Below are 25,518 nucleotides of genomic sequence, written 5' to 3' on the forward strand. Positions count from 1 at the left end.
CCGAGGCTGGCACACATTGCTCCAGCTACAGTAGCTTAATATTACAAACATTCCGTCTAATTCTAGAACAACTTACCGACATCTGAGAAGTGTTATTTATTTTGCTGGACCAAATCATCAATATTAACCCGCACGCTGTTTCTAATAGCTCAGCGTTGAAATATTTCGTGAAGTTCGTAATTCCACAAGACGATGGTTCCGTTCTTACGTACAACCCACAAAAGATCATTTTAAATGTCTACTAAATCGGTTGTATGACACCAGTAATTCTAGAGAACTGACAGCGAAACAAAATAAACTAGGATCCACTTTTACATAGGCTTCTGTGTTTGTAATAAGATACGTCTCCTATAGGTAATCGATGTGGCTTCCACGTATTGACAGTACCGCTGGATAATCCAGCATCTCTTCCACAAACTCTATAAATGACTGAATTACTCAAAATAAAATGTTATGTTCTTAAACAACAGGTATAGTACACGGTATGTCATTTCTATGACGAAACATCGACAAAAGTGAAAGTAGCGCCTGATGTATCACAAGAAGTGTGGTAGGATCGTTATTGTTCAGTAGCGCACCTAACGATTTCTGTTGTCTGCTGGCGCGAAAATCCACTCATCTCGGCATAGTACCTTGGCTGGTGAATGATTAGTGCAGATTTCTCTGTGCATCTATAATTTGTGGAATACATATATATCGAGAAGAGTAGATGGGCCAGTCCGTATAAATGATGTGACAGATCACGTTCGTATCTCACAGAGGTTGATCGCTGGAGACACTATTATAACAAGGGACGTGACGTCTTAGAAGTATTGTTGCAGTGCCGACGGAGACTTAGAGTTTATCACCGAGAAGTGCATCGATTATCACTGATAGATCAAAATGATCAATACTGTTCGGTCACCAGGCCGGTGACTGATCACTGGCATGAGACACAACTGTCAGGAGACAAACAGCATCTGTGTGTCTGTACACGCGAGATCTGCAACAGCCGGTCGGTGTGGCCGAGCGGTTCTAGGCGCTTCAGTCTGGAACCGCGCGACCGCTACGGTCGCAGGTTCGAATCCTGCTTCGGGCATGGATGTGTGTGATGTCCTTAGGTTAGTTAGGTTTAAGTAGTTCTAAGTTCTAGGGCTTCCCCCATGAACGATGGACCTTGCCGTTGGTGGGGAGGCTTGCGTGCCTCGGCGATACAGATGGCCGTACCGCAGGTGCAACCACAACGGAGGGGTATCTGTTGAGAGGCCAGACAAACATGTGGTTCCTGAAGAGGGGCAGCAGCCTTTTCAGTAGTTGCAGGGGCAACAGTCTGGATGATTGACTGATCTGGCCTTGTAACAATAACCAAAACGGCCTTGCTGTGCTGGTACTGCGAACGGCTGAAAGCAAGGGGAAACTACAGCCGTAATTTTTCCCGAGGACATGCAGCTTTACTGTATGATTAAATGATGATGGCGTCCTCTTGGGTAAAATATTCCGGAGGTAAAATAGTCCCCCATTCGGATCTCCGGGCGGGGACTACTCAAGAGGACGTCGTTATCAGGAGAAAGAAAACTGGCATTCTACGGATCGGAGCGTGGAATGTCAGATCCCTTAATCGGGCAGGTAGGTTAGAAAATTTAAAAAGGGAAATGGAGAGGTTAAAGTTAGATATAGTGGGAATTAGTGAAGTTCGGTGGCAGGAGGAACAAGACTTTTGGTCAGGTGATTACAGGGTTATAAATACAAAATCAAATAGGGGTAATGCAGGAGTAGGTTTAATAATGAATAAAAAAATAGGAGTGCGGGTTAGCTACTACAAACAGCATAGTGAACGCATTATTGTGGCCAAGATAGACACAAAGCCCATGCCTACTACAGTAGTACAAATTTATATGCCAACTAGTTCTGCAGATGATGAAGAAATTGATGAAATGTATGACGAGATAAAAGAAATTATTCAGGTAGTGAAGGGAGACGAAAATTTAATAGTCATGGGTGACTGGAATTCGTCAGTAGGAAAAGGGAGAGAAGGAAACATAGTAGGTGAATATGGATTGGGGGGAAGAAATGAAAGAGGAAGCCGCCTTGTAGAATTTTGCACAGAGCATAACTTAATCATAGCTAACACTTGGTTCAAGAATCATAAAAGAAGGTTGTATACCTGGAAGAATCCTGGAGATACTAATAGGTATCAGATAGATTATATAATGGTAAGACAGAGATTTGGGAACCAGGTTTTAAATTGTAAGACATTTCCAGGGGCAGATGTGGATTCTGACCACAATCTATTGGTTATGAACTGCAGATTGAAACTGAAGAAACTGCAAAAAGGTGGGAATTTAAGGAGATGGGACCTGGATAAACTGAAAGAACCAGAGGTTGTAGAGAGTTTCAGGGAGAGCATAAGGGAACAATTGACAGGAATGGGGGAAAGAAATACAGTAGAAGAAGAATGGGTAGCTCTGAGGGATGAAGTAGTGAAGGCAGCAGAGGATCAAGTAGGTAAAAAGACGAGGGCTAATAGAAATCCTTGGGTAACAGAAGAAATATTGAATTTAATTGATGAAGGGAGAAAATATAAAAATGCAGTAAATGAAGCAGGCCAAAGGGAATACAAACGTCTCAAAAATGAGATCGACAGAAAGTGCAAAATGGCTAAGCAGGGATGGCTAGAGGACAAATGTAAGGCTGTAGAGGCTTGTCTCACTAGGGGTAAGATAGATACTGCCTACAGGAAAATTAAAGAGACCTTTGGAGAGAAGAGAACCACTTGTATGAATATCAAGAGCTCAGATGGCAACCCAGTTCTAAGCAAAGAAGGGAAGGCAGAAAGGTGGAAGGAGTATATAGAGGGTTTATACAAGGGCGATGTACTTGAGGACAGTATTATGGAAGTGGAAGAGGATGTAGATGAAGATGAAATTGGAGATAAGATACTGCGTGAAGAGTTTGACAGATCACTGAAAGACCTGAGTCGAAACAAGGCCCCGGGAGTAGACAACATTCCATTAGAACTACTAATGGCCTTGGGAGAGCCAGTCATGACAAAACTCTACCATCTGGTGAGCAAGATGTATGAGACTGGCGAAATACCCACAGACCTCAAGAAGAATATAATAATTCCAATCCCAAAGAAAGCAGGTGTTGACAGATGTGAAAATTACCGAACTATCAGTTTAATAAGTCACAGCTGCAAAATACTAACGCGAATTCTTTACAGACGAATGGAAAAACTGGTAGAAGCGGACCTCGGAGAAGATCAGTTTGGATTCCGTAGAAATGTTGGAACACGTGAGGCAATACTAACCTTACGACTTATCTTAGAAGAAAGATTAAGAAAAGGCAAACCTACGTTTCTAGCATTTGTAGACTTAGAGAAAGCTTTTGACAACGTTAACTGGAATACTCTCTTTCAAATTCTGAAGGTAGCAGGGGTAAAATACAGGGAGCGAAAGGCTATTTACAATTTGTACAGAAACCAGATGGCAGTTATAAGAGTCGAGGGGCATGAAAGGGAAGCAGTGGTTGGGAAAGGAGTGAGACAGGGTTGTAGCCTCTCCCCGATGTTATTCAATCTGTATATTGAGCAAGCAGTAAAGGAAACAAAAGAAAAATTCGGAGTAGGTATTAAAATTCATGGAGAAGAAGTAAAAACTTTGAGGTTCGCCGATGACATTGTAATTCTGTCAGAGATAGCAAAGGACTTGGAAGAGCAGTTGAACGGAATGGACAGTGTCTTGAAAGGAGGATATAAGATGAACATCAACAAAAGCAAAACGAGGATAATGGAATGTAGCCAAATTAAATCGGGTGATGCTGAGGGGATTAGATTAGGAAATGAGACACTTAAAGTAGTAAAGGAGTTTTGCTATTTAGGGAGTAAAATAACTGATGATGGTCGAAGTAGAGAGGATATAAAATGTAGACTGGCAATGGCAAGGAAATCGTTTCTGAAGAAGAGAAATTTGTTAACATCGAGTATAGATTTAAGTGTCAGGAAGTCGTTTCTGAAAGTATTTGTATGGAGTGTAGCCATGTATGGAAGTGAAACATGGACGATAACCAGTTTGGACAAGAAGAGAATAGAAGCTTTCGAAATGTGGTGTTACAGAAGAATGCTCAAGATAAGGTGGGTAGATCACGTAACTAATGAGGAGGTATTGAATAGGATTGGGGAGAAGAGAAGTTTGTGGCATAACTTGACTAGAAGAAGGGATCGGTTGGTAGGACATGTTTTGAGGCATCAAGGGATCACAAATTTAGCATTGGAGGGCAGCGTGGAGGGTAAAAATCGTAGAGGGAGACCAAGAGATCAATACACTAAGCAGATTCAGATGGATGTAGGTTGCAGTAGGTACCGGGAGATGAAGAAGCTTGCACAGGATAGAGTAGCATGGAGAGCTGCATCAAACCAGTCTCAGGACTGAAGACCACAACAACAACAACAAGTTTTAGGGGACGGATGACCTCAGATGTTAAGTCCCATAGCGCTCAGAGCCATTTGAACAATTTTTTTTTATCTGCAACACTTTAAAATTCTTTATGATAATGTTCTCATGCAACTCCCAGAGATTTAGTTTTTCTATCCTTGACAGTACGCTCTCCCCCATTCACACACGTGTCTCAACGGGTAGTAAGCATTTTCCATTTCTCCAGGCAGTCCTCAATAGATTCTGCAACCATATCTGTGCTCTACGACCCACTGTACGGTATGTTTCGACCGCCATTGCAGCTTTACAGCTACTTTTAGTGTTTCAAAATGATGCGGCCTATGTTTTTATCTTAGTGAAAATGTGCATTTCTTAATTTTGCCTCAAGGTGAAGTAGTCAACTTTACTTACTATGCAAGCGCTTTGAAAAGGTCACGCTAGTTTTCTTGCAATGTCTCCCACTCTAGTTCGCCGATCATCTCCCAGACTGATGACCAATATTGAAGATTTGGTCACATAAGCTGTCCTCTATGCCGCGGAGAATGGCCGCGCAGTTTGAGGTGCCATGCCACGGATTACGCGGCCCCTACCGCTGGAGGTTCGAGTCCTCCCTCGGGCATGGATGTATGTGTTGGTCCTAGCATACATTAGTTTAAGTAGTGCGTAAGTCTAGAGACCGATGACCTCGGCAGTTTGGTCCCTTAGAAGTTCACACACATTTGAACATTTTGTCCTCTATGCCACTTCATTCATAGTGAATTACATTTCCTTAAGACGCTTCCAATGAATCTCAGCTTGGCATCTGCTTTTCCTACAATGTATGTGACAATTCCACTTTACTTCTCTCTGGACGATTACTCCTGGCTATTTTAGTGTTGTTACTGTTTAGCGTGATTTTTAACCAGCTCCGTATTCGAACAGCAACGGCTATTTTCCTCTATATATATGTAATAGCCCGCATCTCGTGGTCGTGCGGTAGCGTTCTCGCTTCCCACGCCCGGGTTCCCGGGTTCGATTCCCGGCGGGGTCAGGGATTTTCTCTGCCTCGTGATGGCTGGGTGTTGTGTGATGTCCTTAGGTTAGTTAGGTTTAAGTAGTTCTAAGTTCTAGGGGACTGATGACCATAGATGTTAAGTCCCATAGTGCTCAGAGCCATTTGACCCATTTTATATGTAATAAGTTCCATTTACCCACGTACAATGTCGACTGCCAATCCGTCCACCAATCAAGGATCTTCTGCAGGTCTTCCTGCGTTTCATCACAGTTTCTGGCATTCCTACTTCCGTATAGAAACACAGTCTTCTGCGAGCAATCCCACAGACCTTTCAGTGTTATGCTCTACATCACTTACATACATTGTTCAAAAGAATTAGGGGAACGTGCCTTTGGACACCTGTCACACTCCACTGAGCAATAATTGAGGACTGGTTACGTTAGCAAATTATACCTTTAACTTTCACAAATTAAGTACGTAACAAAACACCACTACATTGTCGATCGTTTACAAGAATTGTAATGTGCGACAGGTGCAGAAAACGAACTGGTATCAACCGTTCATCCTGCCATCCTCGGTAGTTTTCATTGGACTCTGAGAGCTCTCCGTGAGTGTTTATCGCTGCTTGACAGCTATGTGGGCACGCTCCGTATAAATATATGCTCCCATTCTTCAGTGAGAGCCCATGAGAGTTCTTGGATAGTCTGTGGTGGAACAAAATGACCACGAACGCATCGGTCGGGACTCACCGCTGGTCATTCCATTACGTCATTGTCCAGGATTCGCAAGAGATCCATGCTGTGCCCGCCGCATAAGCCCTGGCATTACAAGGAATTCAGGGCCACCACCGCTTGCAGCAGTCACCGCATGGTCCATGGATCTGTTCGATTTACTGCGTGGCGGTAAGACGAACATAGACAAGTCAACATCAGTATGGTTGTCAACACTGATACCTCCCCACAACATCAAACAACCTTGGAAATCTGTAGATTTCCTGGACAAAATGTGGAAGGTAGCACTCACCACGGGTCTCCATCACCTTGCGTCAAAGGATATCTGGACTAGTGCGTGAATAATGCGTTACGCCAGTGACGAAGTTGCCAGTTAACATGGGAACGGAAGAACTGAAGGCGAGTTTCAAGATGTTGTCGCGTTAAGCGCTGTATTCGAACAGGACGTCTGGGTCGTACGGTAACCTGTTCATTTCAGTCAGATCGGACACAGTAGCTCCAGTGGCCCTTCTGAGATCGTCCTGCAGTGCTCTGGCGTATCCGTGCGACGCAGAGATAGCCGGATATTGGTCTTCACGTGGGGCTGTAACGCGTCGGCGACCTTGTCCAACTCGCCTTGTGTACTGACCTATCTCCCTGTAGCGTGCTCACAAACTATCAATGACAGATAGAGAACCATTAGCATCTTCAGCAACACGACAGCAAGTCCATCCTTTTTGGATCAAGCACACTCCCATTGGAACTTGCACTGCATTAAGATGTCGCAATGCATGTGCTTGGTTGAATACAACGTCCACAAATGACAACTACCATCTGTGTACCTCACAAGAGAACACTGAGACACCGGTAGTCACTTCCTTCTGAGGTTCACCTGAGACTGCAATGCATGACACAGCCAATAGATGGCGAATGACTTTACATGTTGGACGTACTGGAAGCGAAGTTCTCAAACAGTAAGACCACAGGTATCGCCTGTATCAAAATAAATTTAACATACCGGACGTTGATTCACGTGTTCCCCTAATTCTTTTCAACAATGTATATTAAAAACATTCTTTTAGAACGTCCTCTAGTTCCCAAGATATATTCTCATTAATGTCACCGACGGTGACCGAATGATGTTATTCCAGAAGTTTAGAAGCACGATGAAAGCTCTTGGAGCGAGCTATGGGGAGCAGGATGGCTGGGAAAGGACAGCTGTCACATTTTCTGTAGATTTACAGAGCTGTGTTGGTAAGCGTGTTCTCACTTTGAATTAACTTAAAAATGGTTCAAATGGCTCTAAGCACTATGAGAGTAAACATCTGAAGTCATCAGTCCCCTAGACTTAGAACTACTTAAAGCTAACTAACCTAAGAACATCACACACATTCGTGCCCGAAGCACGATTAGAACCTGCGACCGTAGCAGCAGCGCGGTCCCGGACTGAAGCGCCTAGAACCACTCGGCCACAACGGCCGGCTTGAATTAACTACGAGATGTCTTGTTATAACTATGATCTCACTATGTGAATTGTTTCAGGCGACCTTTAAAAACCAGTGCATAGTAATAAAAGTCTATTATTTCACCTTGAGGCAAATATTAGGAACTCATCATTTCACAGATATATAAAAACAAAGTTAAATGTGTCATTTCGAAAACTTAAAAACAAGCATAACGCTGCCAGATGCTCGAAATGCTGGTTTTAGAGATGAGTTTAGTGCTCCAACATGACGAGGCCTAATACCCAAAAGGATTTTATTCAGATCGACGATAACCATAGAAGTCTGTGTATCTACACAGATAAAAAACCTGTACCTGACACTGATGCGAGATACTCGCACTTTTCAATTGCGTTGATATCTCTTGCCAACTAACTAACTTTTATCTCAGTGTCATAGCTGAAAGTCCAACATCGTCTGGTGATTTAATCCTTTTCATGATGTTCACCACACGTTGTTAGCGTGTTCAATGAGCATTCTGCATACCTTCACTCGGTATTCTTTCTGTTCTTCGGTCATTAAACGAGGAACAAACTTTGCTGCAATTTGTTTTCGAGTAAAATCCCATGACATGAACCATTTGAGATTCTGATAATCTTCTCAAGGTTCTCTGAGATGACGAACGAGAGTCGAACCCTTGATTTTTTAAACAAGAGTCCCATCAGTGGAGGCGAACGATACGTAAGCTTTTTGCCAACCCATTGTGACTAACGAAATTTTATCTCAGTGCCTTAGCTGCAAGCCCAACATAGTCTGGTGATTTAATCCTTTTCATGATGTTGACCAATCGTTGTTCGCGAGTTCAATGAGTATTCTGCATACGTTCACTTGGTATTCTTTCTGTTCTTCAGACATAAAACGAGGCACGAACTTTTCTCCACTTCCTCGCAAAATTTCTCATTGCAACGCTGCTTCCGTAAACAAAACATTGAAAAGATCATCACGAACACTTACCACTTTCTTGTAAATAGCAGCAGCTCGGAAACGAAACAAGGTAAGCAATCATATGATCCGGTGAAGTTACTTAGGAAACTGCAACTGTTACAGTGCTGCTAATGTCACATCGCTAGGCTGCCTCGTTGCCACATACAAATTAGTTCGGTTATTTTTTTGAAAACACTTCCAAATTCGCCCATGGGGAATTCTGATGCCAGACTGAAATATATAGAAAAAACCCTAAGGAATCGTAATTCGTCCACGAAGGAAGTCGAAATTTCCTCGAACTCTCGTTCGACCAACAACTGAATATTGCTCATCACGCTAGGAAACCTAAGAAGCTAACGCCAGATAGAATTCAAAGAAGATTTGCTTGTTTTGTCACGAGCTTATTCAAGGGAGACCTCACAGAGATTTCCAACAAACTTCATTGACTAGAAAGCCAATATTCATTGCGAATAGCGTTTTCCTCAACTTTTAAAAGCTCATGCGCAAGCTGCAGTTGCAGCAATGTCAAGTAACATACCATTTCCTTCAATGTGCGTCTCACATAATGATCAGGAGGGAAAAATTGGACAAATGGCGGTTTATACTGAGAGGCGTCGAGCATAATTTTTCCCCAGTGGAGTAGGAAGGGAAAAAAAGATTGTGGCGCACTAGTACCCTTCGTACTCATCGTGAAGTGGCTTATCGAGTACAGATGTAGATACAAACTGTACGTTCTGACGTTTACAAAAGTAACCTACGGAAAACCGTCCAAAATAATAATGCTTTTTGAAAATGTCAGCGACAAGCAATCAACTAGGAAAGACCTGTGGCGAAGTCCATGGAAACGATTCGATTAGGATGCTGGGAAGATCCACCGAATAATTATAGGCCTATTTCGCTTACGTCAATCTGTTGTAGAATAATGGAACATGTTTTATGTTCTCGTATTATGACGTTCTTAGATAATACAAATCTCCTTCATCATAACCAACATGGATTCCGCAAACAGAGATCATGTGAAACTCAGCTCGCCCTATTTGTCCAAGAAATTCACAGTGCCGTAGACACTGGCGAGCAGATTGATGCCGTATTCCTGGACTTCAGGAAGGCATTTGATACGGTTCCGCACTTACGTTTAGTGAAAAAAATACGAGCTTACGGAATATCGGACCAGGTTTGTGATTGGATTCAGGATTTCCTAGAAGAAAGAACACAACATGTCATTCTTAACGGTTCAAAATCTGCAGATGTAGAGGTAATTTCGGGAGTACCGCAAGGAAGCGTGATAGGACCTTTATTGTTTACAATATACATAAATGACTTAGTTGACAACATCGGTAGCTCCGTGAGGCTATTTGCAGATGACACGGTTGTCTACAAGAAAGTAGCAACATCAGAAGACTCGTACGTACTCCAGGAAGACCTGCAGAGGATTAATGAATGGTGCGACAGCTGGCAGCTTTCCCTAAACGTAGATAAATGTAATATAATGCGCATACATAGGGGCAGAAGTCCATTCCAGTACGATTATGCCATAGGTGGTAAATCATTGGAAGCGGTAACGACCGTAAAATACTTAGGAGTTACTATCCGGAGCGATCTGAAGTGGAATGATCACATAAAACAAATAGTGGGAAAAGCAGGCGCCAGGTTGAGATTCATAGGAAGAATTCTAAGAAAATGTGACTCATCGACGAAAGAAGTAGCTTACAAAACGCTTGTTCGTCCGATTCTTGAGTATTGCTCATCAGTATGGGACCCTTACCAGGTTGGATTAATAGAAGAGATAGACATGATCCAGCGAAAAGCAGCGCGATTCGTCATGGGGACATTTAGTCAGCGCGAGAGCGTTACGGAGATGCTGAACAAGCTCCAGTGGCGGACACTTCAAGAAAGGCGTTACGCAATACGGAGAGGTTTATTATCGAAATTACGAGAGAGCACATTCCGGGAAGAGATGGGCAACATATTACTACCGCCCACATATATCTCGCGTAATGATCACAACGAAAAGATCCGAGAAATTAGAGCAAATACGGAGACTTACAAGCAGTCGTTCTTCCCACGCACAATTCGTGAATGGAACAGGGAAGGGGGGATCAGATAGTGGTACAATAAGTACCCTCCGCCACACACCGTAAGGTGGCTCGCGGAGTATAGATGTAGATGTAGATGTAGATGTGAGAACGCACTCTCCAGAAGGTGTGTGAGAATACGCCTTCTTCTAGTTCACTAGTGGGTTGTGCTGCCTAGTGAGATGTTCTAGAGTCTTACAACTGTGCCGAATGAATGGGCCCTTCGCCTGTTCTGCGCACAGAGACGATCTGTCTGCGCCGGCCGCGCAGCAAACCAGTCGAGTTTACGCTCGGTTGTCGACCTTGCTGGCTCTGCGTACGCCGCATTCAAAAACAAAGAGCGTACGCTCAGCCGGGAACAGGTCACTCCGTACAGCGCTGTTAAGCGGAAAATTCCTACGCGGTGAACCTGCTCGCGTCTGCAGTGATGTAATATTTGCTCACGCAAATATACCACATTTCCTGTTGGTACTGGCGTGAAACAACTACATGCAGCTACTATTAAACAAATAACTACTGCAACCAACTGTATTTGCCAGTGCTTCGATAAAATGACCTGATTAAAGCAAATTTTTAAATAGAGTACGCTGTAGAATTATCCTCCTCCTCCGCGTGGGCTCCGAGCCTGATTGCAGAGTTATTTACATTTTTTTTATTATTTATCATGAATAGTTTCAATGACTGTAAAAAAAAGCACACGTTACTGCTATTTATAAGAAGGTTAGGGGAACAGATGTATAAAATCGAAGACCTGTTCCTTTTACATCCATTTGTTGCTGAATGCTATATCAAAATGAAGCGAATAAGTTTAGTTTTACAGCTCGTAATCTTCAAGGTAAGGGAAAGTGCCCTAGCTTAGTTGAACAAGGATGGTGAAAGGATGAAGCCGTATCCTTTTAACGGAATCTTTCGGCTTTCGCCTGAAATTATTGAGGAAAACAATGAGAAACCTAAATTAGAATAGCAAGACGGACATTCAAAACCAGACCCTCCCGACCGGTCACATCTGTCGGTAATGCAGAACGTATAACACACAAGTATAAACTCAAGTGAGACAAGTGTCTCTCAAACAAATCGGCATCGCTGCAATAGACTAAAAGAAAACAAGCAGTCAGGTGTGCTGGGTGACAAGTGAAGTATGTGAAGCAATACAAAACTACATAATGGAACCTCTCTTGAGGTTAAGATGTCGGATGACCCAAAACTTTAGAGTCAAAATTATACAGACACTACAGGTTCCTGAAAACTAAAATCTGCTCATTTAAGTCAGACATTAATATAAAACTGTGCCACCGAAGGCGCGGAAATATTGCCTGCCCTACTGGTAATCCTGATGGTTGGTTGGTTGGTTTTGGGGAAGGAGACCAGACAGCGAGGTCATCGGTCTCATCGGATTAGGGAAGGACGGGGAAGGAAGTCGGCCGTGCCCTTTGAAAGGAACCATCCCGGCATTTGCCTGGAGCGATTTAGGGAAATCACGGAAAACCTAAAGCAAGATGGCCGAACGCGGGATTGAACCGTCGTCCAGCCGAATGCGAGTCCAGTGTCTAACCACTGCGCCACCTCGCTCGGTGGTAATCCTGAACTACAGGTTGTATTGTGTAGTATTGTATTGAACTGGGACCTAGAAACGACGGAGAGGCGTCGTCCCCGCCGTAGCCCTCAGTGGTACACAACAGGCTACAGCAGTCGACTCACCCCACCGCCGCCCCACACCGAACACAGGGTTATTGTGCGGTTCGGCCTCCAATGTACCCCCTCGAAAACGTCTCACACCAGATGAGTGTAACCCCAATGTTTGCGTGGTGGAGTAATTATGGTGTACGCGTACGTGGAGACAGTGTTTGCGCAGCATTGCCGACATAGTGTAACTGAGGCGGAATAAGGGGAACCAGCCCACATTCGCCGAGGCAGATGGAAAACCGCGTTAAAAACCATCCACAGACTGGCCGGCACACCGGACCTCGACACTAACACGCTGGGCGTATTCGTGTCGGGGACCGGCACGCTTTCCCGCCCGGAAAGCGGTGGGTTAGAAAAATGGTTCAAATGGCTCTGAGCACTATGGGACTCAACTGCTGAGGTCATTAGTCCCCTAGAACTTAGAACTAGTTAAACCTAACTAACCTAAGGGCATCACAAACATCAATGCCCGAGGCAGGATTCGAACCTGCGACCGTAGCGGTCTTGCGGTTCGAGACTGCAGCGCCTTTAACCGCACGGCCACTTCGGCCGGCGGTGGGTTAGACCGCACGGCTAATCGGGCAGACCAACGGGTTGCTCAACTTCGCACGCTTGTTTGTCGGCATTCTGCTGTTGGAGGTGGTGTGTCTATGCCTTCCGCCGACCTCTGGACTGATTTACCCAGACAGTTACAGACCGGTCTACAGTTTAACGTGAGATCTGAATCACTGAGCAACTCTGGGTTATTCACACGTAGAAGAGATGAAGAAAGCGATATATCTATATCTACATACTCTGTCTGACAAAAAATATAAAGCACCCAGGACAAGCGGTCCGATGTCCATGAAACCCCGTACAAGTACACACCATCGGCGTGTATGTATGTAAATGATTAGAGTTGGAATTTTCGGTGATAGACAGAACTGTCACCGGGGCGTACTAGTGTTATTGCGTTTAGTGTTGTTAACAGGCTTAGGGGCGTGAACAGTGTGAGGTATTAAGTGCTCCTCACTGTGGAGGACGCAGAGGTGCCGTGTACTGTGTTGAGACAGCGTTATCTGAACCTAACAGAGTTTGCGAGGGCCTCATTGTGGCTCTCCAGTTGGCAGGCTGGTCGAGTCGTGTAATCTTCAGATTTCTGGGGCATTCGGATATGATAGTGGCCGGATGTTGGACTCCTAGGGAACCTGAGAGGAGGCTCAAATGGTTCAAATGGCTCTAAACACTATGGGACTTAAGATCTGAGGTCACCAGTCCCCTAGACGTAGAACTACTTAAACCTAACTAATCTAAGGACATCACACACATCCATGCCCGAGGCAGGATTCAAACCTGCGACTGTAGCAGCAGCGCGGCTCCGGACAGAGGAGGCATACTCGTGGTCAAGGTTCCAGTCGACCACGTCTGACTACTACGAGGGAGGATCACTGTATTGTGCAGCAGGCACGTCGTAACCCCTTCACATCTGCATCTGCACCGGCCGCTGTGACCGAGCGGTTCTTGGCGCTTCAGTCCGGAACCACGCTGCTGCTAGGTTCGAATCCTGCCTTGGGCATGGATGTGTGTGATGTCCTTAGGTTAGTTAGGTTTGAGTAGTTCTCAGTCTAGATGACTGATGACCTCAGATGTTGTCCCATAGTGCTTAGAGTCATTTGACCCATCTGCACTGCCGCCCAAGAAGAATTAATGCACTCCGTGCTATATTCTGTTTCATCCAGCACCATCTCGAGAGTAACAGTAACCGAGCTATCGAACTAACGGCCAATGCGTAGGCTACAGTTAACGCGGGACGCCTGCTGATGAATCGTGGTTATGCACTACCTCGGATGCATATCGTCGGCAAGTTCAGCGGCGACCTTGGAAGAGGACTCATTGTTCCAACGTGCTGGAGAGACATAGTAATGTTACTCCTGGCGTCATGTTGCGTGGAGCCATCGGATATGACTTCAGGTTACCGCTGGTAGTAACTGAGGGAACTCTGACGGCACAACGGTACGTCGCGGACGTCCTGCGTCCTCACGTGTTACTTCTCATGCGCCAGTATGTGATGCCATTTTCGAAGAGGGAAATGTTCACCCACATGTGGCACGTGTTTCTGTGAACTGTCTGTGTGATGTTGACGAACTTTCTTGGCCCGCAATATCCCCATATATGTCCCTGATATAAAATGTGTGGGAGCAGCTCTGACGTCAACTGCCGAGGGAACGATTATGTTAGACAGTGTTCCTGGGTGCATTACGTGTTTCCGTCTCTCGCCAAGTGAGGGCCTGATCAACATTATCGAACATCGTCGTTTTGGTGGTCCAGGTGTTATGGTATGGAGAGGCATAACGTTGCATGAGGGTACTGACCTCGAACTCACTGACATGGTACGCTTCTCGGTCAACATTAATGTGACACAGAACTCCCTCCCCGTGAGCGTCTTTTCAAGGGTGCATTCCACCCTAACATCATTTCTGTAGGCGACAACGCGCGACCGCATCGAACAGTGCAGTCGGAGGAGCTCGTAGAACGAAAGAACATGCGGTGAATGGAGTTGCCTATCCGTTCCCCGGACGAAACGCCCTACCATAAGAACTCCTTACCAACCTTGTGGATAGAGCGTGGGCACGCGTTGCAAGAAAAAAAAAATTGGAAATTTGTGGTAAGGTCTTATGGGACCAAACTGCTGAGGTCATCGGTCCCTAAGCCTACACACTGCTTAATCTAACTTAAACTAACTTACGGTATGGACAAATCTCACTCCCATGCGTGAGGAAGGACTCGAACCTCTGACGTGGGGAGCCGCACGGACCGTGACAAGGTGCCTTAGACCACGCCGCGTTACAGAGCATACATTGCCGTCAGTGGTGATCACACATGCTATTGAGAACCTTAGCCCGTCTTGAAATGTCCAGGGGACCTCATTAATCACGGTGGTTTCAGTGTGATGAAATGTAAATATAAATGTCATGTGGCTAAAACCTCACGTCGGGTAGACCGTTCGGCGGGTGCAAGTCTTTCGATTTGACGCCACTTCGGCGACCTGCGCGTCGATGGGGATGAAATGATGATGATTAGGACAACACAACACCCAGTCCCTGAGCGGAGAAAATCTCCGACCCAGCCGGGAATCGAACCCGGGCCCTTAGGAGTGACATTCTGTCGCGCTGACCACTCAGCTACCGGAGGCGGACTTCAGTGTAATTACTGCCCGTGAATAAAAGTGTTATTTCTGTTTGTCTCATTCGAAATTTCTTTCAGTTATATTCTGTACTGTGCTGTTGCAGTTCTGTCTTACGAGTGGTCCATGTTTCATTGAGTTATGTAACTTGACACTCACACATCACTCGAAAGTCACTTTCGTCCTTAACTATTGCACACCAGTGTATTTTATGCGCCTTAATGTATGCAACTTAACTCACATAGTATGAATCTGGGACAGATAATGTAAATTGGGTTACCTATCATCAGGGCATGAAAAATTTTCTGGGACAGTTTTGTTTGCCCATCCTGCAAATAAACCACTTATCAAAGAGGATCACTAGCACTATGAAATTGGCAGCTATCGATGCTGTTTCCCACAGGAAACTGTCACCTTTGTACGGTGGTAAGGAAATGCAGAAACACTTGAAAAAAAATTTCAGCTTGCGGCAGTTCTCTTGACAGGCGTCTAAATGCTAGATAGTGCTTGTAACAAGGAGACAACCCGATAGCATCTGATTACATCTTGAGCACGTCACATTACAAAAACATTTACGGGTAATACTAAGAAGCGATATAAAATAGAATTAATACGTAAAACTAGTGTTGGGAAAGCGAATGAAAGACTTAGATTTGTAGGAATCTTCTGGGAAAATGCAAGTAATCTGTAAAGGAAATTACATTCAAGATGAGGAGCTGTTTGATCATTGTACCAAATTCTTTTTGACTCCCTATGCACAGTCGAGGTAGCTGGGTTTATGGTAGCGCTTTGGAACTGACGAGTGATTCCTCCCTCAGAGTTCGTGTGATTCTCTACAACCTCGTCTACAGTGCTCGACAGAGCCTGCCCGTCAGTACATAAGGTCTGCCTGGGCTTGGTTTGGCTGTTGTCGTTCCTTCGTGTTTCCACTTCACAGCCACATCACTAGCAGTCGAATTCAGCAGCCTTAGAAGGAATGACACAATTTCAGAGACTTTATTTGTCGCATACAGACATGATTTTATGTGTATAGACGTAAGCAGCGAGTGGAAATTTGTACCAAGGCCGGGACTCGAACCTGTGTCTCCCGCTTACTAGACAGGTGCTTTAGTCAGTAAGACACCTCGGCACTGCACGTATTACCCTGGCACGCCTCCCTCCTCGATCAGTGCAGTTGTCTGGACCACTGTGTCAAGGTAGCTTAGTAGCCAGCATGGTAGCTCAGCGTGTTCGGTCAGAGAGCTGGTTGGCCTCTGTTATAAAAAAAACTGAGAGGAAGGATCAACAAACGAACATGACCGGATGTCATGTGACGTCCGCAACGACCAAACACAACGAAGAACAACAACAACAAAGCACCTGCCTAGTAAGCAGGAGACCCGGGTTCGATTCCCGGCCTTGGTACAAATTTTCACTCGTCACTTCAGTCCATATACATAAAAGCTACAGGAAGGTTGAAAAACCTTCTATATCCACACCTATTGGATACTTCGCAAATCACACTTAAGTGCCTGGCAGAGGGTTCATCTAACCACCTTCACATTAATTCACTGGTATTCCAATCTCAACAGCGCGCGGACAAAATGAACACCTATATCTTCCCTGCGAGCTCTGATTTCGTTTCTCCCTATGTATGTTGGCGTCAACAAAATATTTTCGCATTCTGAGTAGAAATTTGGTTCAAATGGCTCTAAGAATTATGGGACTTAACATCTGAGATAGTTCAAATGGCTCTGAGCACTATGGGACTTAACTGCTGTGGTCATCAGTCCCCTAGTACTAAGAACTACTTAAACCTAACTAACCTAAGGACATCACACACATCCATGCCCGAGGCAGGATTCGAACCTGCGACCGTAACAGCAGCGCGGTTCCGGACTGAAGCGCCTAGGACCGCTCGGCCACAGCGGCCGGCCGAGAAAGTTGGTGATAGAAATTTCGTGAGAAGATTCCGTTGTAACGAAAAACCCGTTTGTTTTAATGATGTCAACCGCAAATTCCGTAACACGTCAGTGACACTCTTCCCTATTTCGGGGTAACTCAAAGCGCGCTGCTTTTCTTTGAACTTTGTAGATATACTCCCTTAATGCTATCTGGAAGGATCCCAGACCGCGCAGCAGTACTCTAAAAGAGGACGGACTAGCATAGTGTAGGCAGACTCTTTAGTAGATCTGTTACATTTTATTAAGTGTTCTGATCGTAAAACGCTGTCTTTGGTTTGTATTCCCCACAACATTTTTTGTGTGCTCTTTCTAACTTAAGTTGTTCGTAATTGTAATTTCTAGGTATTTAGTTGAATTTATAGTCTTCAGATTGGACTGATTTATCCGGTAACGGAAGTTTAACGGATTCCTTTTAGCATTCATGTAGATGGCCTCACACTTGTCATTATTTAGTGTCAAAAATGGTTCAAATGGTTCTGAGCGCTATGGGACTTAACAAAAAGTGGTTCAAATGGCTCTGAGCACTATGGGACTCAACTTCTGAGGTCATTAGTCCCCTGGAACTTAGAACTAGTTAAACCTAACTAACCTAAGGACATCACACACATCCGAGGCAGGATTCGAACCTGTGACCGTAGCGGTCGCGCTGTTCCATACTGAAGCGCCTAGAACCGCTCGGCCCCACCGGCCGGCTGAGCTGTTACACTCCAATATTCCAGCTATAGCAGTCATCTGAGGCTGTGCCAGAAACGTTCACCGACACCTTGCTAGTGTTGAGCAGCCAACTACAGTGGTGGCTCGCCGTGTTGCAGATGGTGGCAGCCGAGGAGGGCGGCGCAGCGGGCCCCGGGCCGGCCGCAGAGTCCTCCGGCGGCGGCCCCGGGTCGGCGGACGTGGGCCTCGAGCTGCAGACGCTGCAGGAGCGCCGCCGCCGCCAGTTCACGACGCAGCACTCCACCCTGTGGACGCGCCGGCAGCAGGCCGTGTGCGTGCGCCGCGCCTACAAGAAGTACGGCTCCAAGTCCGCGCCCAACGTCATCCTCGACGGCCTCAACATGACCGTCCCCAAGGGCACCATGTGAGTCTCTCGCTTCTGTCTCCCTAGACCAGTGGTCGCCAAGAATCAACTATTCGTGTGGCCCGCGATTCTCAGCCGTATTGTATAACAATATGCATCTGACAACTAACAGCCGAATCGAAAAAGTCAACTAACGTTAAGAGTTGTAGTTTTCCTGCTTAGTAAGAGAAAAATACTTACACAGCCAGTTACGATTTTAAGATGTGCTTAATTTTTACTCGATGTTAATCAATTCGTCCATGAGCTAAGCAGTTACCTCAGGGGTGTAGGGTCAAGTAGCGCGGCCACTGCTGTGTTAAAGCGGGAAACTTTTATTGTTTTGTCTTCCAGTACCGATAGCTCACGTGTGCGAGCGTCTCGTAGCGATCAGCTGCTATGGCATGAATTTTGAGACGGAAGTACCGTGGATTTGTGAGTGCGTGTTGCAGAGACGGTCATATTCAAATGTTGCACTTACTTGCAGCGAGGAACATTACATTAAAGACATTATAATACAGCGCAATGAGTAGAAGAAGACTGACATTCCAATCATATATCGTACTGTCTCATACTGAATAATGCTTTGAAACATAAGTACAGTTACTTTCATTAACCAATTAACCATCCGTTCACACAGAGAACGCAAGACTTAGTTAGGCAAAGCTATGTTACGACTTCTGGGTCGATGAGGGTGCAACAATCTGAAGTAGAGAACAGTTGACACGAAGTGGTCTGAATGGTACCGATTTTTAACGATCACTACATGGGGGACAGCTGCCAACTTATCGCGCCCTTACCACAACTAGTCTACTGGACGCTTGCAACTTACCGATTTGTACAGCTCACCAATTAATAATAAGATTGGTACATATGCGGCCGGAGGTGGCGTCCCTCAATGTTAATACTGTCTCTTTGACTCTTGAGCAAAAAGCTTTGACGACCACTTCCCTAGACAATCCAACAGGCAGCGTATCTCAAATCTTTAGACTCCCTATTTTCAGAAAGTGAGCGAATGGTCAGAAATGATCAAACCACGGTTCAGGCTCATAACACATATGGAAGAAAATGGAAAGTGCCACACCAAGAAGCACCAGTGCGATGTTAATCACATAATGGATGTGGAATCATTAAACTATGATTCGATATTGGACTGATATTCCATCACAAGGGCTACACGAAACTGTCGGGGATGAAGGTGACTGCAGCAAGACTTACGGTGTTTATATAAACTGTATATTACTCCAACGAACTCCAGGAAGTATAGGCATGGTTCAAATGGCTCTGAGCACTATGGGACTCAACTGCTGAGGTCATTAGTCCCCTAGAACTTAGAACTAGTTAAACCTAACTAACCTAAGGACATCACAAACATCCATGCCCGAGGCAGGATTCGAACCTGCGACCGTAGCGGTCTTGCGGTTCCAGACTGCAGCGCCTTTAACCGCATGGCCACTTCGGCCGGCGAAGTATAGGCATGCAACATCGGCCAGAGGCGCGCCCGGCGTAGATACATGGCGTCTTCGTTCCACAGATGCGGTCAGGCCCACGATGGCGAAAAGCGGATTCAAGAGGACGGCGGTAGCCGCTGCCCCCGTAATGCTGAGGCCTTACAAGGTCAGCCTACCTCGGCAGTGCTGTGTGAGATGCGGCGGCCTGCTGTTGTTATGCTTCTGGCGGGGCGCTTGCGTCTCCCCATCCGAGGCGAGTGTCGAGCGCTGGCTGGCACTCAGTGTCTCAGTTACTAGGAGAGCATTAGTTCGATCCCCGCCTCACCTGTTTCCGTCCTGAAGCAGGAAGTACGTTGGCGCCTCGCGGTGGCAGCCGGTACACAACGGATGCCGATTCGAAGCCTGGCAAGTGTAGACGTCCCCAGTCTGGCCAGACGGACAGCTTTTATACACGCCTGGGCAGTTCTTGTCACGTACGCGGCGCGCTAAGCGACATGAAAACATGTCGAAAAGTCGATTACTGCCCCAGTGACGAAGCTACTGATAAGGCAAAATTGCTGAACTTGCAGCTGTTAAGAAGCGTTCGAATTTCGGCATCGGGTCCTGGCATGTTCCCGTAACGTTAAAATATGGTCATCCAAAAAACTTCCTGGCAGATTAAAACTGTGTGCCAGACCGAGACTCGAACTCGGGACCTTTGCCTTTCGCGAGCAAGTGCTCTACCATCTGAGCTACCCACGCACGACTGGCGGAAGTACAGCTGTGAGGACGGGGCGTGAGTCGTGCTTGGGTAGCTCAGATGGTAGAGCGCTTGCTCGCGAAAGGCAAAGGTCCCGAGTTCGAGTCTCGGTCCGGCACACAGTTTTAATCTGCCAGGAAGTTTCATGTCAGCGCTCACTCCGCTGCAGAGTGAAAATCTCATTATGGTCATCCAGATGGCAGCCTTCTGTCGACCGCGATTTACGATTTTGAGTTCACTGCCAGAAGTCACTGAAGACTTCAGCTAACAGGCACTGGCTAATCAAACCTACTTCTTCAAATCTACAGCTTTCAACTCCATTAAACTTTCGTGTTTATTAACGTAGATGTGCTCTTTAAAATACCTCGACTGCAGCTGAGTTGTCGTTAAGTTGATGCCTGACAACTGCAGCGGGCTGGGAGCGGCGCAGCTTCGCGGGGCTGCCTCAAGCAGTGCCGTAACGAGACTTCGTGAACGTCTCTATGGCAACATCTCAGTGTGGTTCTTGCTCTACAGACGGCTGCGATTCCGCCTGCAGCCGTTAGCACTTCGCAGTTGAAAGCTGGCAACACTGCTGTGAACTGTCAGGAAGCTTCTTACGCCGTCTCAGGAGGACAAGTCTGGTGATCTTGGCAACCAAAGAAGATCACCGAAATGAGGAATCAGGCATCCAGAGAAAATGTTCCTCACATCTGCCATGGCTGAACTTGCAGTGTGCGATGTTGCACAATCCTATTGAAAATAAACACTTTTCCCATTTATCTGTCGTTTCCACAATTTCGGCAGAAAGAACGTGTTCATCTTGTCTAAAAACGAGATCTAAATTTCGCTGTCGCTGTTGTACTATAAAAAGGCGCGGAGACCCCAGCCGCAGCTATGGCGCACTGTACAATTACATATGGGGAATGAAGAAGTGTTTCACAATGTACAGAAGGCTGTTTAGGGGCCCAAAAACAGTAGCTCTGTTAGTTAACTGAACGATTTAAGTGAAAATGCTCCTATTGCATTTGGGTCGCGTTCAAACATCATTTGCATGCACACAGCGAAGTCTTCACGTTGTTGAAAACCACTGTCTTTGACCTTCTGAATCACCAGCAATTTATACAGGGTGTTTCAAAAATGGCCGGTATATTTGAAACGGCAATACAAACTAAACGAGCAGCGATAGAAATACACCGTTTGTTGCAATATGCTTGGGACAACAGTACATTTTCAGGCAGACAAACTTTCGAAATTACAGTAGTTACAATTGTCAACAACAGATGGCGCTGCGGTCTGGGAAACTCTATAGTACGATATTTTCCACATATCCACCATGCGTAGCAATAATATGGCGTAGTCTCTGAATGAAATTACCCGAAACCTTTGACAACGTGTCTGGCGGAATGGCTTCACATGCAGATGAGATGTACTGCTTCATCTGTTCAATTGTTTCTGGATTCTGGCGGTACACCTGGTCTTTCACGTGTCCCCACAGAAAGAAGTCACAGGGGTTCATGTCTGGCGAATAGGGAGGCCAATCCACGCCGCCTCCTGTATGTTTCGGATAGCCCAAAGCAATCACACGATCATCGAAATATTCATTCAGGAAATTAAAGACGTCGGCCGTGCGATGTGGCCGGGCACCATCTTGCATAAACCACGAGGTGTTCGCAGTGTCGTCTAAGGCAGTTTGTACCGCCACAAATTCACGAAGAATGTCCAGATAGCGAGATGCAGTAATCGTTTCGGATCTGAAAAATGGGCCAATGATTCCTTTGGAAGAAATGGCGGCCCAGACCAGTACTTTTTGAGGATGCAGGGACGATGGGACTGCAACATGGGGCTTTTCGGTTCCCCATATGCGCCAGTTCTGTTTATTGACGAAGCCGTCCAGGTAAAAATAAGCTTCGTCAGTAAACCAAATGCTGCCCACATGCATATCGCCGTCATCAATCCTGTGCACTATATCGTTAGCGAATGTCTCTCGTGCAGCAATGGTAGCGGCGCTGAGGGGTTGCCGCGTTTGAATTTTGTATGGATAGAGGTGTAAACTCTGGCGCATGAGACGATACGTGGACGTTGGCGTCATTTGGACCGCAGCTGCAACACGGCGAACGGAAACCCGAGGCCGCTGTTGGATCACCTGCTGCACTAGCTGCGCGTTGCCCTCTGTGGTTGCCGTACGCGGTCGCCCTACCTTTCCAGCACGTTCATCCGTCACGTTCCCAGTCCGTTGAAATTTTTCAAACAGATCCTTTATTGTATCGCTTTTCGGTCCTTTGGTTACATTAAACCTCCGTTGAAAACTTCGTCTTGTTGCAACAACACTGTGTTCTAGGCGGTGGAATTCCAACACCAGAAAAATCCTCTGTTCTAAGGAATAAACCATGTTGTCCACAGCACACTTGCACGTTGTGAACAGCACACGCTTACAGCAGAAAGACGACGTACAGAATGGCGCACCCACAGACTGCGTTGTCTTCTATATCTTTCACATCACTTGCAGCGCCATCTGTTGTTGAAAATTGTAACTACTGTAATTTCGAAAGTTTGTCCGCCTGAAAATGTACTGTTGTCCCAAGCATATTGCAACAAACGGTGTATTTCTATCGCTGCTCGTTTAGTTTTTATTGCCGTTTCAAATATACCGGTCATTTTTGAAACACCCTGTAGGAATGGAATTGTAAATCGCGTTTTCTCACAGACTCGTATGTCATCTGTAGACAGTGTGCATATTTATGTGCGGATCGTCTCGGACTACTGATGATTGACTCTCTCGCAATGGCGTCGTTTTCGGGTGTCCTTGCTTCTTGATAAGAATATTTTCTGCTGTTCTGACAGCTGAAACCTATTTTAGGATCGTATTCCGACTTGGAGCTATGCGATTAAAATGGCGAAGAAATATCGGCCGTGCTGTAACAACAGATTCACAAGGGGACCGTACGAATTTCGCATCGTCGATTTGATTCATACTGACAGCGTGTGTAGAGCACGAGTAGCACTTCAACATATGTAGACAGGACGACGCAACTCTCAACCGTTTTCGAGAAGATCTAGTTTGAAAATTTTAGCCTCGCTTATGTACTGTGTATAGTCGTAGATGTAACCTCGCAAGAAATTACACAGACAAATGGAATGTTACAAGGAGACCCCCTCAGTCCCCTTGTGTTCAACGTAGTCATATACGACGTGGTCCTAGCGTTAAGAACTTCGGGTTCGTCCCTCAAGATCTATATATACGCAGACGACATGGTGGTGGGATCACACGATACAAATGAACTACAGAAAGGAATAAACGCTCTTGGAACGTGGGATGAATACAACGGACTGCAGATAAACGCAGAAAAGACTGTACACGTGGTCTTCAAGAAAGGAGGACGCCTATCCACGAAGGACAAAATACACCTGAAACAAGAACCTCTACAAACTACGAACTATCCTGTTGAACAACACCCCCTGGAATGTTGTTCATGGATGGCAGCACAACAGGTGCAATCACCAGACTGACGTATAAATTTGCAGTCAGGGGAGGTGGGATAACCACAAGATTGGTCCTGCTGTCATGCGAAATCGCACCCTAGACCACAACTTCAGGTGTAGGTCCAGGGTGTCTAGCACGGAGACACATTGGCCTCTTTCTATCCGACACACGGCCATCACTGGCACTGGTGCCAGCTTTCGTCAGAGAAAGTAACAAACCTCCACCCTGCCCTCGCTTGATAGCACTAAAGTCGCAAATGGCGGTGGTTTGGGGTTAGTGGAATGCCCACTACAGGGCATCTGGCTTGGAGCTGCCCTTTAAGTAAACACTTGTCAGCCTTTAGGATAAAGATACTTAGGCAGAGACGAGATGCGGTTCCGTAGCTGCTAAAATGGCGGACTGTCGCGGAGTGAATGACACATTCTGTCATGTCCATCCTACCACTGACAGCGCTGTGTTAGCCACTCTAAAAACATCTGTTTCCCGTTGGTCACCCATATTTCACACACCAAGTACACTACTGGCCATTAAAATTGCTACACCACGAAAATTACGTGCTACGGACGGGACATTTAACCGACACGGAGAAGATGCTGTGATATGCAAATGATTAGCTTTTCAGAGCATTCACACAACGTTGGCGCCGGCGGCGACACCTACAACGTGCTGACATGAGGAAAGTTTCCAACCGATTTCTCATACACAAACAGCAATTGACTTGCGTTGCCTGGTGAAACGTTGTTGTGATGCCTCGTGTAAGGAGGAGAAATGCGTACCATCACGTTTCCGACTTTGATAAAGGTCGGATTGTAGCCTATCGCGATTGCGGTTTATCGTATCGCGACATTGCTGCTCGCGTTGTTCGAGATCCAATGACTGTTAGCAGAATATGGAATCGGTGGGTTCAGGACGGTAATACGGAAGGCCGTGCTGGATCCAAACGGCCTCGTATCACTAGCAGTCGAGATGACAGGCATCTTATCCGCATGGCTGTAACGGATCGTGCAGCCACGTCTCGATCCCTGAGTCAATAAATGGGGACGTTTGCAAGACAACAACCATCTGCACGAACAGTTCGACGACGTTTGCAGCAGCATGTACTATCAGCTCTGAGACCATGGTTGCGGCTACCCTTGACGCTGCATCGCAGACAGGAGCGCCTGTGATGGTGTACTCAACGACGAACCTGGGTGCACGGATGGCAAAACGTCATTTTTTCGGATGAATCCAGGTTCTGTTTACAGCATCATGATGGTCGTTCAAAATGTTCAAATGTGTGTGAAATCTTATGGGACTTAATTGCTAAGGTCATCAGTCCCTAAGCTTACACATTACTTAACGTAAATTATCCTAAGGACAAACACACACACACCCATGCCCGACGGAGGACTCGAAACTCCGCCGG

The 25,518-nt window shown here is 45.9% G+C and overlaps 1 protein-coding gene across 2 annotated transcripts in view; it reads left to right on the top strand.

The window, feature by feature from the left end:
* LOC126251308 (ABC transporter G family member 23) overlaps positions 1-25,518 on the top strand; it is a 341,716-nt gene that overhangs the window by 220,461 nt on the left and 95,737 nt on the right. For both annotated transcript variants that reach the window (XM_049951635.1, XM_049951634.1), the window contains one exon: positions 18,219-18,484. In XM_049951635.1, coding sequence (XP_049807592.1) covers positions 18,219-18,484 — 266 coding nt within the window. The remainder of the gene's footprint in view (positions 1-18,218; positions 18,485-25,518) is intronic.

The sequence above is a fragment of the Schistocerca nitens genome, chromosome 4 (genome assembly GCF_023898315.1).
Source record: "Schistocerca nitens isolate TAMUIC-IGC-003100 chromosome 4, iqSchNite1.1, whole genome shotgun sequence".
Taxonomy (NCBI): domain Eukaryota; kingdom Metazoa; phylum Arthropoda; class Insecta; order Orthoptera; family Acrididae; genus Schistocerca; species Schistocerca nitens.